Source organism: Platalea leucorodia (assembly GCF_965183815.1).
Source record: "Platalea leucorodia genome assembly, chromosome: 16".
Lineage (NCBI taxonomy): Eukaryota > Metazoa > Chordata > Aves > Pelecaniformes > Threskiornithidae > Platalea > Platalea leucorodia.
Window position 1 is genome coordinate 9,662,331 of NC_138838.1, and position 14,732 is coordinate 9,677,062.

A 14,732-nucleotide genomic window follows, 5' to 3' on the forward strand; every position below is an offset into this window, starting at 1 on the left:
CATGGTATCTGTCTTTTTGTTAGCTGGTCTTTCAGTTGTCATCCACTCATACAATTTAGTTTCATGTTAAGTATTTAATATAGAATGTATGCTTACATTTCTTTTGTGTTTTGAATTGATATTCCTTATCTTAATTTATAGTGATGATGGAGACGCTCAGGTTTTGTCCTGTGGCAGACTGCTTTGGCAGCAAGTTGTGAACTGAAATACTTTAACAGGTATATGCTGCTGTCTCAGTGGAACTCTACAAATGATCATAGGACTGATTTAGTTGGATTTTCTGACAGCTGTTTTAAATGATCAGTTTTACTGCATTAGTTTGCAAAATTGTTCTTTTAAAATTCTGAAACCTTGAATGAAAAAAATGTGGAAGAAACTGAGAAACCTAAGCAGAACAGGAAGTGCCAGATTTAATAAGTCTGGATATAGAGAAAAAGAACTGAAAGTATTGGGATAGTAATTATGAGAACTTCAGTTTTGCAGATTAAATTTGTTCTAAAAATGAACTTGAATATGGCATCATGAATCTATTTTGGGCTGAAGAAGCACTTCCTTTCAATCCATGTTTCTAGTTGTTAGGTGTTATCCAGAAACAAAATCTTATTCTGCACTGGAAATTTCCTAGTCTTGTAAAGAAGATTTTTACCACATTTTCGCTAACAGTGTGATACAGTTAGATCTTGGATTTTAGTTTAAAAATTAGAAAAGTGGATTTGCACTTTGCAGAGCTGAAGCAGCATTGCTTTAAGAAAAAACATCAACAGCAGTTAGTGCAGTCAGTATAGCCTGCTCTGTATTCTGTGAGGATGTTAACGAAGGTTGTTATCAGTGGAAAAGTAATGTAAGAACTTTTTGATCTCTGTTTTCCAATCTTGCAGCTAACGACATGATTTTTCTTTTCCTAAAGAATTATAATTGATCTTTTGCCACTAACAACTTCCCAACTTTTTTGTGTTACCCGCAATTTAGTGTTGTCTTCTAATCACCTTGCTTAAAGAATAGTTGTGTAAATGTCTTGTGTGAACTAATGTTATTCCTTAAATAATGAGTAGATTGCAATGTAGATGGGTTAAAGGAGGAAGGAACCATACCATACACTTAATTCTAATATAGAACACTGGCTAAATATCTGCAGAAGCCAGAGTATTACAAGAATAGAGGTTAAAAAGCAGAATATAAAAGACGTGATAAATATCTCTTCATATAAAACATTCATAATTTATTATGTAAATGTACTCTTCTAATAGAGACAATAGCGTCCTTGGGGATACGTTGTGAGTCTCTTCAGGGATTCGGGGAGAGATTCCAGCTGCTGACGCTATTCAGGGCATTGTAGCTCTTTGGTGTTAAGTCATTCTAATACCGTTTCTGTTTCTATACTTCTTTTCTGTGAAACAATGGACAGTGTGTTTATATGAAACTCTGAAATTTGAGTCGTCACATCAATCTAAACTGGTCAGTGACAGTAAAATCACTGGAAGGCCGTTTCCCATACAGCTGTTATATGGTGTATCTAAATACTCTGTTTCATTCTTCTGAATGTAGGACCTTAGGAATAGTATACATCTAGTGATGAATATTTTTAGAGATAAATTTTGTAATAGAGCATGCACATAGTTAAGACTAGTATGCTGTCTTTCAGCGTAGTTCTTCAAAATATCAGTCCTCGGATGTCTATGGAGAATTCTCTTAACAGGAGACGCAGCAGTGGAAATGGGAGTTTGGAAATAGTGACACTAATTGTTTGCTATTGTCAAAAAACGTCTCTGATTCAGTTCTCGGTGTTTTACCAAACATGTCATAGGGTCCCAGAACTAACCACATGTTAGTTTTTATTTTATTTCTTGACTGTATAGGCTAGTGTCTCTATTTGTGAATCTGCTTTTATTTTTCAGCCATTCACAGATTGCGTAGCAAACTTGTTACCATGTGTTTATAACAGTGTAACAGAAGACGTAAATTTGTGACCTGACACTAAAATAGTTCGCTTTGCATCTCAGTTTAAGATTGTATTTTAGACAGATGTATCACCAAGAGCTCAAAATACAGAGCCTTTTATTGTCCGTCAGCTGTACGTATATAGAGGTGTGTAATGTGTTTGTGCCAAAACACTTGACTTCTAAGCGAGTAATATTTTTCTTTTAACTTTAGAAATTAGAATTTAGCAGTGTACAAATACTGTCTGAATCTTTTATTATTCTTTACTTGTCATAGTATTTAAGTACTACGCTTAACTAGAGTTGGCTCTTTTAGCTGCCAGAGACTAACACTTGAGTAAATACTTGATCAAAACTGTACCAGCAATCGCAAATTAGAACTCCTTGCCTTTAGTCCTCACTAAAGGCTATAGGAAACCCTGCCTTCCTATGCAGAAGTTGCAGATTATGTTTAACTTTCAGGCTTAGAAGATATTTTTAAAATTAATGAACAATTCATAGTATAGCTGCATTTGGTACCTTTGACACTGTTGGAAGAGAAGATACGAAATATTTGTTATATTACAGTTTATTTTGTAGCAAAGTCCTTATGTGGTATTTGCATTTACATAGTTGGCATTTGCCTTTGCCTTTCATTTTAATAGGCTGTTTATTTACTGGAAATGAGTTATATAATGTAATTTTATATATCTTAACAAGCATAAATGTCTAGATGATTTTCATGGTGGTAATAAAATGGAAGCAGCTTTTCTGAGTTGTGACAGAAGCTGTTCTGCTTACCTGTGACAATATAAACTTTCAGTGTATTTGCCAGGAAAACTGATGAAGGGACAGCTCAGAAGAGCAGTTTTGTTTCTAATCTAAATCGGACCGAATAACCATTCCAAATACTGAAAAGACTGAGACCTAAAACCATCATCCTAGGAAATCCTGTACAAACTACGTAAACTATGAAGAAGAATCAGAAGAAAATAGTAGTGGAAAAGGAAATTAAAATGAGGAATGAAGAGGTTGGAAACTGGGCAATGAGTGATGACTATGCTCAGGTGAATACCGGCATCCCAGACAGGGTTGCTTACTTTTTGGACTTCCCTATGTTGCATTTTTGTCCATGCTTCTGTCTTTTGGAGGGGAGTTCAGCGTTCTTGTTGCTGTTGCTGCAAGATGGCTTATGCTCTGTATTTAAAACCACTTAAAACTTGTACCTCTGTCTCCTTTCCTTTTACTTTTCTGTACTGTTTCCATGCCTGGCTGTGCTGCTCAGCTAGCTGAGTGTGTTTTCTCTTCTCCGGGGTCAGCAATAATTTATTCAGAGCATCTAGAGCAGTAACAGCACCTCATCTTGGAAGAAGCAATAAGTGCTGTGACAGGGGCCTGTGGCCAGGAAAGGTGGCATCCTGTGATTAATCAGGGCTAGGAATCGCTTTGTTCAGTCACTGAGAATGAGTTTACCAGTTCTTGAATTGATAACAGTAATTAGTTCTGTCCCTAATATTGCAGTATATCGCATTTAAATTTGCGGTGGTACGTATGGTAAAAGTGATTTTAATGATTTGCAGAGGTTTCTGAATGTTCAGGTTCTTTCAGGTTTGTTCTGTAGCTTACAGGGTTGGACTGGTAAGCATATAAAACTAGGCTCCTTTAATTCCTGAGGATATAAAATATAGCCAATAAGATTTAAGTGCTCAGATGGTGGGAGGATTATTTCACTGTTGGGACTATTATGTAGCAATTCCTATCCACACTAGTCTTATGGGGAGGGTTGTCACAGAACCTGTACCGATTAGCTTTGCTTGAAGCAAACATAATCCAAATAGCAATGTGACAGTGTGTGCCCTGATGGAGATACTTTACAGATGGATAAAACAGGCTAATAATACTTAATGGCTTTCTTTTTGAGGATGGTAACTGTGAGAAGTAAGCTCTTTGAAGATTAAAAGCGTCACATAAATGCTAAGTCTTCATGTTACAGAAAATTGGCAAATCCTATTGTAATAACTAAATCTTCTTCCGCTCTCCGCACACAAGATGTTAAACCTTTGATATGCATTATGGTTAGGTCTAATAGAGCCAAGAAAAGCTTGATCCCCAGGATGAGCCCCTACTACTAAAAACCAAAGAATTGGTAGGAGGAAAAAAATACAAATTGATTGAATGATTTGATTTTTTTTTTTTTTTTTTTAATACTAAAACTGGGTTGCTGTTATCCTTAAGTTCCTGTTATTGGTAAATGTCATGTTGAGACTGTTACGTCTTTAGTGAGATGCACTGTGTAATATGAATGGTGCCATTTTTAATATTCTGTTTATGAAAGATTCCTTAAGAGTAGATTAATTTTTTCATTAGGGGAGGCAAGATTTTTTTTGTCTGTGTTTTCGCCCAAAATGTTCTCAAGTGGGTTCCTTTTTGGCAGGGACAGGTGAGTGTGGAGGTTGTCTTTTTAGTCATAGCTGGTTCATTTATCTCAGTTGTATTTTGCAGTTTGTTCTTCCTATTTGGGGTTGTTCCCAAACATGCTTTACGTTCACTTGTACATTTTACCTCTTTGAAGCTTTTTAGTAATTGCTTTGGTTCTTGACAACTTCATAACTGCAGCCATTAAGTCACAATAAAGACTAATGAAAAAAGTAATAAAATTTCCATGTATAACTAGGATGAAGATTCCTGGGGGAAATATTGAGCAAGTGATTACAGGGAAGATAATTGTCTCGTTAGAGAATTATATGCCCTGTGAGTTTGATATTGAACCTGTAAAATTGTCACTTAAAAATCAAAATATTAGAATTATTAAAACCCGAGCTGGAAGTCAGGAAGAGCTTGAGATAGGTGAATTTTGCTTGCTTTCTGAAGGATGATCAAGTTGTCTGTTTTATTAAAATTCAGGTTTGGTTATTTTTAGTAAAGAACAAATGCAATGTTATGCTGATGGTTGCAAATTATTGCTTGCTCTGTATACTTGAGATCTGCAGGGCTGATGTGTGGGGTTTTTTTTAAGACACTGACATAGCAAGCTTTTTCCATCTAGTAGTGACATTAGAAATTCAGATTTTATGTGTGTGTGCGTTTGTAGGGTATTGTGGGCATTTTGATGCTTGCAGTTCTGGGAAAAAGTACCAGCCCTACTAGATATATTGTAAGATACTTTAGTCAGATGAACTCAAAGTTTCTTGCCCCTTCACCTTAACTGAACTTTTTATCCTCTCCATTTTTTCCTGCCTGCTTATGCAGTAATTTGTTTCCTGTTTTGATTTTCAGCATTGTTGATACATTGTGGTCTTCTGCCTTGATTCGGCTTTTTTTTTTTTTTTTTTTTTTTTTTTTTTTTTGCTGGTCACCTGTAAAATAGAATAAACAATTTCTTTTCATGTAGCCAAATGAAATATTTTAGGCTTTTGAGACGTAACAATTTCATCAGCTTTTTGGTGCTGTTACTGCTACTCATACTAATGGAAGTGGTGATTTGCATGTTAGTTTTGTGATCCTGGTGTAAATAGAGGTTGCCAAATCACTGATTTGTTTTCAACAGTCACTACTTTTCTCTAATAAGATGAAAGGAAAGAAAACAGATATGTGCGTTGTTTCTCTGTCCGGTTAGTTACAGATTACGTTAATTGGCTGTTGGTTTATAGTAGACGTGGCAGATTAACTGCACCTACCCTCAGCTAAACTATTGGGATTCTGTCCTTTTCACTGATTAAAGCAACTCCTTAATAGTAGCTTATAGTACTTTTACAGAGTGCCTTAGATCATTTATCAAACATCTGCCTGATGTAGACTAGACTAGTGTTGAGACAGCGAAGGCATGGAGAGGTTAAGCGTCTTTTGCCTGAATGTCTCGGGCAGTATTAAGAGTTCAAACGCTATGCTTTTATTCTTATCCTTTACTACAACAGCCAACTGTATGCTTTTGAAAGCTGTGGTTTGTATCTCATTCTGTATCACCACAGCATTTTACATAATTGTGCTCGGATTTTGAAAGGTAGGGGAAGAAGCCTTGTAAAAGAAGGTAATTTTATGGCTGGTCTGACTTTCCTAGTAAATATTAAATAGGAATTTAAAATGCATTTATTGTGCGCACTCTCATTGCACATGTCATAGGCAAGGTATATATTAATTATGTTATATAAGCTGTGATAAATCCATTAAGCCTGACTAACTGCTTCTTTTAACCTTCAGAGAAGCTCCCTTCAAAATGAATATTTGTTTCTTATAGTGCTTCACATTCATGTGTGAACTGTTGCATCTTAAGCAGCAGTGATTGATCGTAAATTTTGGTGTTGCTCCTCTTCAGTGCATGTGTAAATCTTTAAACTTTGTCGCATGAGCATTGGAGAGCAGCCATCTGCTGAAAGATGGGAAGAGAAGTTACTCTGTTGGTTCGTGCTTTAGGTGCAAGTTAGTTACTGGTGTCAAGCAGAGGCGGTGGTGTATGGCAGCTCTTATTTTCTTCACCTCAACAGTGTTCCTAGTGTTGCATCTCTCAAGAAATTGCAGAATATATATATATAAAATTAAGGCAGATTTTAACTACTTTCTTGCAGTATTTGAATAAAACATAGTATTGAGGTAACTTGTACAAACCTTAGCTTAGATTCATTAGTCTCTAAGGAAGTATGAAGCGTATGCACTGAAGGCACTTCTGTTCGTGAGGAATTGGCTTTGATGTAACCATTTTCTTCTCTCTCTTTTTCCAAAACAGGAAGTGAAGAAGCAAAAGTATCAATATTAGGTGTATTTAGTTATGTAGTCATATGTTTATGATGACTCTTAAAAAATTTCACTAGCAGTCTTGTAATAGCAGGGTAACTTTTGCTGAGACAGGTATTTGCTTCCCAGCTTGCTGAGTTTTGCACAGGTGTTTGTTGTATAAAGTTGTCCTGTGCTTTTCAGTACAACCTTTGTCTTGACGTGACAGAGATTGTGCTGTACATTGAACTATACATTATTCACAATGCATTTTAAAACTTTCCAAGATAAAGACAAGAAGGTGGGGGTGGGATCAGTGCTACAGGATGTGGAAAGAAAAAAGTTTCTAAAATGAATAGAGAATGTGTCTGCAAAACTTGCCAAAGCTCCACTGTACGGGTTGATTTCCTCCACCTTAGTTTAGTTAAACAGAACGTAAGGTACTTCTAAAGATGTACAGAATAGGTAAGCAAAAGGAATAGTATCTGCTGCCTGAAGAGAAATTGCGATACATAAATTATTTTTTATGTATGCTATTTGGACTACAATTTTTATACAAAACAGACTTTACATTTGAGAGTAGTTGATTCAGCACATGTAAATATTACAGAATTTCAGTATTAGACAGTAAATACTTCAGATAATTAACCTTGCTTTTACACACCCCTTTGAGTTTTAAGTAGGATGAGGAGGAGGGGAGTAACTTCAGCTGTGTTTTCTGCCTTCCTTTTCCAAATGGAACGTTAGATATAATGTCCAGAATGTGGGCATCTAACATAAGGCTTCTACATAAATGTAGCATGTTTTTTTCTGAGACAGATTCCCTGCAGCTCCCGTTTGTATCAGTGACAGACCTGGTGGGGATCCCCTCTGAAATTCAGGTCAGTTTTATGTGGGTGGCAAAATAACGTTTAAGTCTGGAGTTGGGCATCTAGGCTTGCATAGTTTGAGCTTCAGATACAGTTTTATTCTAAAAGGAAAACTCCAGGATGACTTGGTTATAAATACGTGGAGTGAAAGCCGTGGAAAGAGGGTGATTTCCAGCACAGGATTGTTTTGGAAGGCACTACGCAAATCGTTACCTGGACAGATGTGAGTTTAAAAAAAATAGTAGAGTCGTAAATCCATATAAACAGCATTAAGTTTAAGTAACACTATTAAACTAAAAATATTGTCGGCAGTTGAATGAGCTGAAGGTTTGTTAAATTACTGTAAGTTGCAGTGACATTTTTAGCTGAGGTTGCATGGTTTCATTTAAACTTTATTAAACAAACTGGAGCTCGAATATTCCCTGGAGAGTTTTGGAAGCAGCACTAATCTTCTGTTAAACTGTCTTTAACTTTATCAGAAACCGTCCAGCCAAGGTAGCATCGAGGAGGTTTGTAATAGTAATAAGTTGCCTAGACAGAATGACATAGTCTGTCTTTCCTTTTGTGGAAAAGACCATTTGTTTCAATGGTGGGTTTTGGAAGTAGGCAGATGTAATTTTAAGAATTAGAATACAGTATCTAACTACTGAAAATTGTTTTTATTATTTTGAATTAGAACCTCACAATAAAAAGTTAGCTTCTGTAGTCTTGAGGGGTAAAGAATTAGGTGCGCAGTCCCAATTGCATTGCTTTCTCTGCCGTAATATTGAGGTTGTGCCACCTGTTATTGGTAGGAGCACTGTGGAGATGGTTTTTGCTGTGTCGGCTACCATAAACTTATTTTGGGAAGTCTTACGTGTTCTGTTTTTCACAGTCAGGTTATGAATGCAGCAACAGTGTACCCGATAGTGTAGTGTCTGTCTGTCTAATGAAAGCAGCTTGTGAATGGTCGTCTTAGGTGTTTGCAGACAACTGTCTCCTGAAGGTGTTTGGTAAGACTGTGCTTTTGGAAAAAGTGAATATACTTAATGAAGGAACTTAAGTCAGTGTAGGAAACAGGTTTGTTAACTACATGTACGTTTTAAGGTGGGATTAAAAATATCTCCATGGTCTGTGATGCTTGCTGCATAGGACTTGTGGAATTGAGAGAAAAAAGGTAGCTTGTGGGTATGTAAGTGTTCTAGTTTTTAATGTTATTATAGTAATAGATATATTTCTTCTGGAAATGTTACTTTCATAATTTAAAACTTAGTTTTATTTCCTCTCAACATGCCATCATGTTCTATCTCTATGTTGAATAATTGCTACTTTGGTGTTAGTATTTTGTAGTCAAATATTTTATTTGTCTTCCAGACTCATAGTAGACATTGATAACATCTTTGATTTATACTCTGCTCATTTCAGTAGTACTTTCATGTACCTGGATCTAAATGTATAATGAACTTATTTTTACAAAGCTTTGCAGATGATTTTAAATGGCCAGCATCTGTCATTTTAATGTGTCCTGGGGAAGGAATGGAAGTAATTACCTTTCCTGTAATTCCATGACCTGCTTTATAGTTTCTGTGTGCAAACAATGATATTACGTGGTCTCTAGCACTAATAACTTGCTTTTGAAAACTAACATGGATTAGCAGTATCAATTTATCATCTACTATTAGATGATATACTGACAGTTCTTTTTGAAGGTGTTCGTGGTACTGGTTGACTAGTTTTCTTCCCAATCTTCTCCTCGCCAACCCATCCTTTGGTAGGACCCCAGTCACTTCTGCCTTTCATGGTAGATATATATGTATGGGATTTTCTTGTTCCTGAACGCTGCCTGAAATACACTCTTGGCAGTCGCAGGTGCTCAAGGAAGTACCAATACCTGCTGTATGCCATGCTCTTGGGCGTCCTGGGTATCTCCAGGATATAGTTGGCCTAAGTTTCATTGCTGTGCTTGTTGTCTTAACTTGTGATACAGTGAGACCTGTTTGCTTAGAGTAGAGGCCTTCTCTGTCCTGTGAAACTGCAAAACAGCAACTCTGCCGGGGTTAAATTAATTCACTGCTCTCTGTTACATCAGAGTTTCGCACAAGAAATACCACTCTGTCACCAGAGAGGTGGTTGCGTTTTGGTGACTCCTAGAAACATGTAACTTGTTTAGTGCACTGTGGGATGTAAGGTGATACATAAAATATCTCTGGAGTACTAATATGGTCTGCAGTTAAGATTGTCAGATTACAAATTGCTTTAATTTCTGTTAATACAGGTAAATCTCATAAAGGAATGGCCAGTAAATTTTATGATTATGAAAGTACTTGACTGACTAAAATAACTTTATGTTCTAGCCTATTACATACAGTCAGTTCACATTTATTAAATTAATAAAATTTTCTATTAAAACAGTAATTGGAAGTTTTACATGGCTATGGGCTGTTGTATTTAATTAATCCTAGCAAGAAAATAATGCACAAGCATAACTCGGTGAGATTGTACCTGCGTTCCTATTGAGAAGTGCTTTTGCAGTAAGTGGGCTCAGCAGGGACAGCAGCTGGAAGGTCACTGGAGTTGTGCGAAACTGCTCTGCCCAGAAATTGCAGGGGTTGTCAGTGCGGCAGGAAGGCAGCACTGTGCCGGTCTGCATCCGAGTCCATCCGGAGCCTCCTTCGCTCCTCCTCACCGTGCTGCCATGCTGGGGAGAAACTTGAACACACTGCAACAAGGGACACAAAATCAGTAGTTATAAAGGAATGCTGGGGGAAAAAAAAAATATTTCCATCATAATTTCTTATGAAAATTATTTGAATTTTCTATGCAGCCAGGAAACTAAACCTGAAAACATGGATAATGACACAGTGCTATATTAGGTATACCATAGTGTATATGTTCTGTATGTTTTGACCTTATTTTTGCAGTAAGAAATAATTATGTTTCCTGCAAGTCCATTATAACATGTGTAAAGCCGTAAGCATCTGGTTAGTTAATGCTTTGTTTGTATACAAACTTTTTTGCCAAATGACCACAAACCAAAATGGATTAACTGGTGAGGAGTTAAAAGAATTCACAGGAGGGGAGAAAAAACCAGAATGCAGAGTCTATTTTTGTTAAAAGTGTATGTGTGTGCATGCATATAAAAAATACAATAAATTAAAGTATTTTCATCAAAGAACTGTTGCTAGATTTTGACTAGGAGCTAGGTTGTTTGCTCTACCTTGCCAAAATAATGAAGCCAGCAGCTTCCCCTTCTTATGTTCCCTAGCGATCCCAAGCTTTTACTCATTAAACATGTGGTGGGGAGTTGTCCCTGTTGGCTGAAAATTTGCTATAGTTACGTTGTGTGTAAGAGGTGTGGAGGAGACGAGGTGCAGCATCCCTCTGATGTGAAGCACTTCTGTTAATTTCTTGCACATGTTTGGAGGAAAGGCTGCGGCGTGAGGCTTGGTTTCTTTGCAGAATCTTGATTTTCCTTCCTGTTTCTGTAATTCAGAAGAGCTGGGGAGTGTGGAGAATGTCGCTTCAGGTTGTGAATATCGTATCGGAGAGTCTGTTTCCAGTTAGCTAGGGAAAATCTTGGAATAAAGCTTTAATTGGTGTACCTAACAGTGTTTGAGCATTCATTAAAACATCACACGTAAAGACACAAAGAAAGAAAATTACTCTATGGACAGATGTTAGTATGAAATAGTGAAATTTAAACACCATATAAGGCAAGTAACAGTATTATACCAACATTCTTCTGCCATATAATTAAAGTATACTTGTTTTATTAAAACAAGATATATGATGTTGTGGTTTAACACCTGCCAGCAGCCAAGCACCACCGCTTGCTCACTCCTCCTGGTGGGATGGGGGAGAAAGTCAGAAGAGTAAAAGTGAGAAAACTCGTGGGTTGAGATAAAGACAGTTTAATAAGTAAAGCAAAAGCTGTGCAAACAAGCAAAGCAAAACAAGGAATTCATTCACCGCTTCCCCTGGGCAGGCAGGTGCTCAGCCATCCCCAGGAAAGCAGGGCTCCATCACGTGTAACGGTGACTTGGGAAGACAAACGCCATTGCTCCCAATGTTCCCCCCCTTCCTCCTCCTTCCCCCAGCTTTCTGTGCTGAGCGTGACGCCGTGTGGTGTGGGACAGCCCTTTGGGCAGCTGGGGTCAGCTGTCCCAGCCGTGTCCCCTCCCAGCCTCTTGTGCCCCCCAGCCTGCTCGCCGGTGGGGCGGGTGGGAGGCAGAAAAGGCCTTGGCTCTGCGTAAGCCCTGCTCAGCAGGAGCTAGAGCATCCCTGTGTTACCAGCACTGTTTTCAGCACAAATCCAAATCATGGCCCCATAGCAGCTACTGTGAAGAAAGTTAACTCTACCCCAGCCAAAACCAGTACAGTGATGTTGATAACATGAGTGTCTTTTGCCAAATCCATGTTAATTGATAGCACCAGTGCTGTGTGGGTCACACTTTAGATTTATTTCTTAGATCCTTTGATTTTTTTCTCTGGTCAAAAGTACCCAGAATCTGTAATAAAATTTGAAAAGAAACGTGACCCAAATTCTGTTTTTACACACAATCGTTAAATGAAGTCACTAGTCCGATTCAATGTTGACTAGGATTAAAGTTAGGGAGGATTGTTACAATGTGATTTACTTTTAAGGAGTGATTCTTCTTTTGATGAATGAATTAATTGAAATGTAGAAGTTTTAAGGAGAGTGCTGGATTAAGCTATCAAGTGTTCTGTTTTATTTTGGCTGACAAAAAGCTTGACAAGCTTTTGGCCATGTCAGTGTTGTTTTTGTCTGGCTTGTTATATTAGGGGAAGGAAAATGCCTTACTATAAATACAGTGAAATAGCTATCACGTACAGCGTAATTTCTTTTGGCTTCTAGATGATAAATAGCTCTTTCTGCACTACATAGTAACGTACATGTGATCGAGGTCATGGTATGTTATTCTCTGCAACTTGGTTTTTGACAAAGGACTTTTTTTGTTCAGTGAGATACTTCACTTCTTAAACACTTTGTTATAAAGTTGCTGTATGCTTGTAAAATCTGAATGCAGGGACTGCTTTTCAGGAAGCTCATGTGCAAATATAAACAGGATGTCATCAAACTTTTCACATTTACAGATCGTGAACAAGTTTGAACAAGTTTTAGCTGGTAATCAGATTTTGACTGTGCAAGAGAATCTTAGGTGAAGAATTACAGTTAGTCCAAAGTTTAACTGTAGTATTCCTGTTAAATTTGTGCTTCACTGCACTGTCTTATGAGCATGTAAGTGGTGACTAAATGTTTTTTTTCATATACAGAAAAGTAGACTGGTTGCTAGATGAAACTGCTTGAAGCATGCTGCTGGAGCTGCTCTTAATAATATTCACCACTGTTGGTTACACATCATTTCTCTGGCTTACATGCAATGTAAAATTGGTCATAAAGCTAGCTTATTTTCCTTTTGTGTGACAATAACGGTGCTTAATTTAGAATGAATTATAATAGGCTATTGTAGTCAGAGACAACTTAGTGAACTGTTGTAATCATTGATGTTAACTTTAGGTTTACTTCACTTTTGGGGGGAAGATTAGGTTATTAGATCTCATTTTCTAGTAGTCAGATTTTCCCACTATTTAGGTGAAATCATGCATTTAATTTCTTCCTTTCTTTTTATGGTAAAGGTAAATGTAAGTATAGTATTTTGAGAGTCCTTAAGCTATTACATTTCTGCGATACCTTTATTGACCAAATCTTTTTTTTCTCCTCTCTTCTCACTCAACACAGTTACAGATATAGAGCTAAAGCGACTGAAAGATGCTTTCAAGAGAACTTGTGGACTCTCATATTATATGACTCAACAGTGCTTCATCAGGGAAGTTCTTGGTGATGGAGTCCCTCCAAAAGTTGCTGAGGTAATCTATGAACTTGCTGTTTTTCTGGGGAGGCATATGAGGTTGATAATGTGCACTTATAGATGTGCACACACAAATATGCCTGTACAGGTGCACATGCTAATTTAATTTCTTTCCATTTTTCATACTATATCACAATGTACGTTCTCTATCTGGAGATAATGTTCCAGTCTTGCATCATGGGTTGTCACTGATGTGTGCTTGACTGAGCTACTGATTCCAACCCAACTACTAGGTGGGGTAGGTGACCTGGAAATAAACGTGAATATCCAAATGAAGACTGGGGGAAGTAAAAGGTCGGGAAGTTTTAACAATATACGTAGCCATTATAACAGAGGATTTTATTTACTCTGGAGATGCACTTGCTGTTGGTTTCTCTGAGATTCCGTTGGCTTTTACTTTGTTTTCTAAAGTGCAGATTAATCTTTACAAGCTCTTAAAAATAATTTTATGTATAATAAATATATAAATGAACTGTAAAATAGCCAGAATCAAAATATGCTACGTGGATATAAATATTGTGTGTGTATATATCTAAAAAATAGTAACACCATCCTGCACACGTGCATGTTTAAAAAAATTATTTTCTTTCATAGTGTTGCCTCTGTCTTGAGAGAGAAATTAAAATATTGTTGGTAGAGAAGAAAAAGATTAGCCAGACCTTTCAAATGATACCTTGCTCCATGTAGTTTCTAATCGCAGCTTCTATTTCTGGTATCTTCAGTGTTATTGACCTCACAGGCAGCGTGCAAGTCTTCCAGTTTTATTTAGATAATGTGAGTAGTGAAGTGTGCATTGCAAAAGGTTTAACGCTGTGGTAGAGTTACTTTTTTCCTAAGCTTAATCTTTTGTGCGTTCTTTTTTCTGTTTTTCCTAAATGTTGACAAAGAAGATGATATTACTTGTCTCTTTAATATAGTTAGCAGTTTGATTTTTATGTGGGTGTTCAAGCGCTTAACACGAAAAATTGCAATGTGTGTTAGCACTATCAAATTAAAAGGAAATATATGATTTGCCCGTAGCTTAAAGCATGTCTTCAGTATTAATTTCTGTATGTGTTGTCTGGATGCTTTGACTGTTAGCAGCCCATAAGATTAAACAAAAAACATATCCTACACTGTATACAATTGGTTTGAAATAATATCAAATGTTGAGAATTTTACATTATGAGTTAACTTGTACTTTTTTATCCCTTTTATGGCAGTATTAAGGATTAAATTACTGATTTGCATGAAGTAAACTTTTGGTCACAAATAGAGACAGGTTTTCAAATGTCTTTCAAATGGCTACCTTCTACTTTATTTTTTAAAAATCTGTCCTTAAAGACACAGATTTGGTGATGATTCTCTCTTTTAACACTCATTATAGTTAT

General features: G+C 36.8%; 1 protein-coding gene across 12 annotated transcripts in view; it reads left to right on the forward strand.

The window, feature by feature from the left end:
* USP32 (ubiquitin specific peptidase 32) overlaps positions 1-14,732 on the forward strand; it is a gene marked incomplete at its 5' end in the record, with an annotated part of 116,948 nt that overhangs the window by 44,826 nt on the left and 57,390 nt on the right. For 11 of the 12 annotated variants that reach the window (XM_082328393.1, XM_082328397.1, XM_082328402.1 and 8 more), the window contains one exon: positions 13,233-13,360. In XM_082328393.1, the coding sequence (XP_082184519.1) occupies positions 13,233-13,360 (128 nt within the window). Of the gene's footprint in view, positions 1-2,753; positions 2,984-13,232; positions 13,361-14,732 lie in introns of those variants that run through there. The other variant, XM_082328394.1, reaches the window with a different exon arrangement.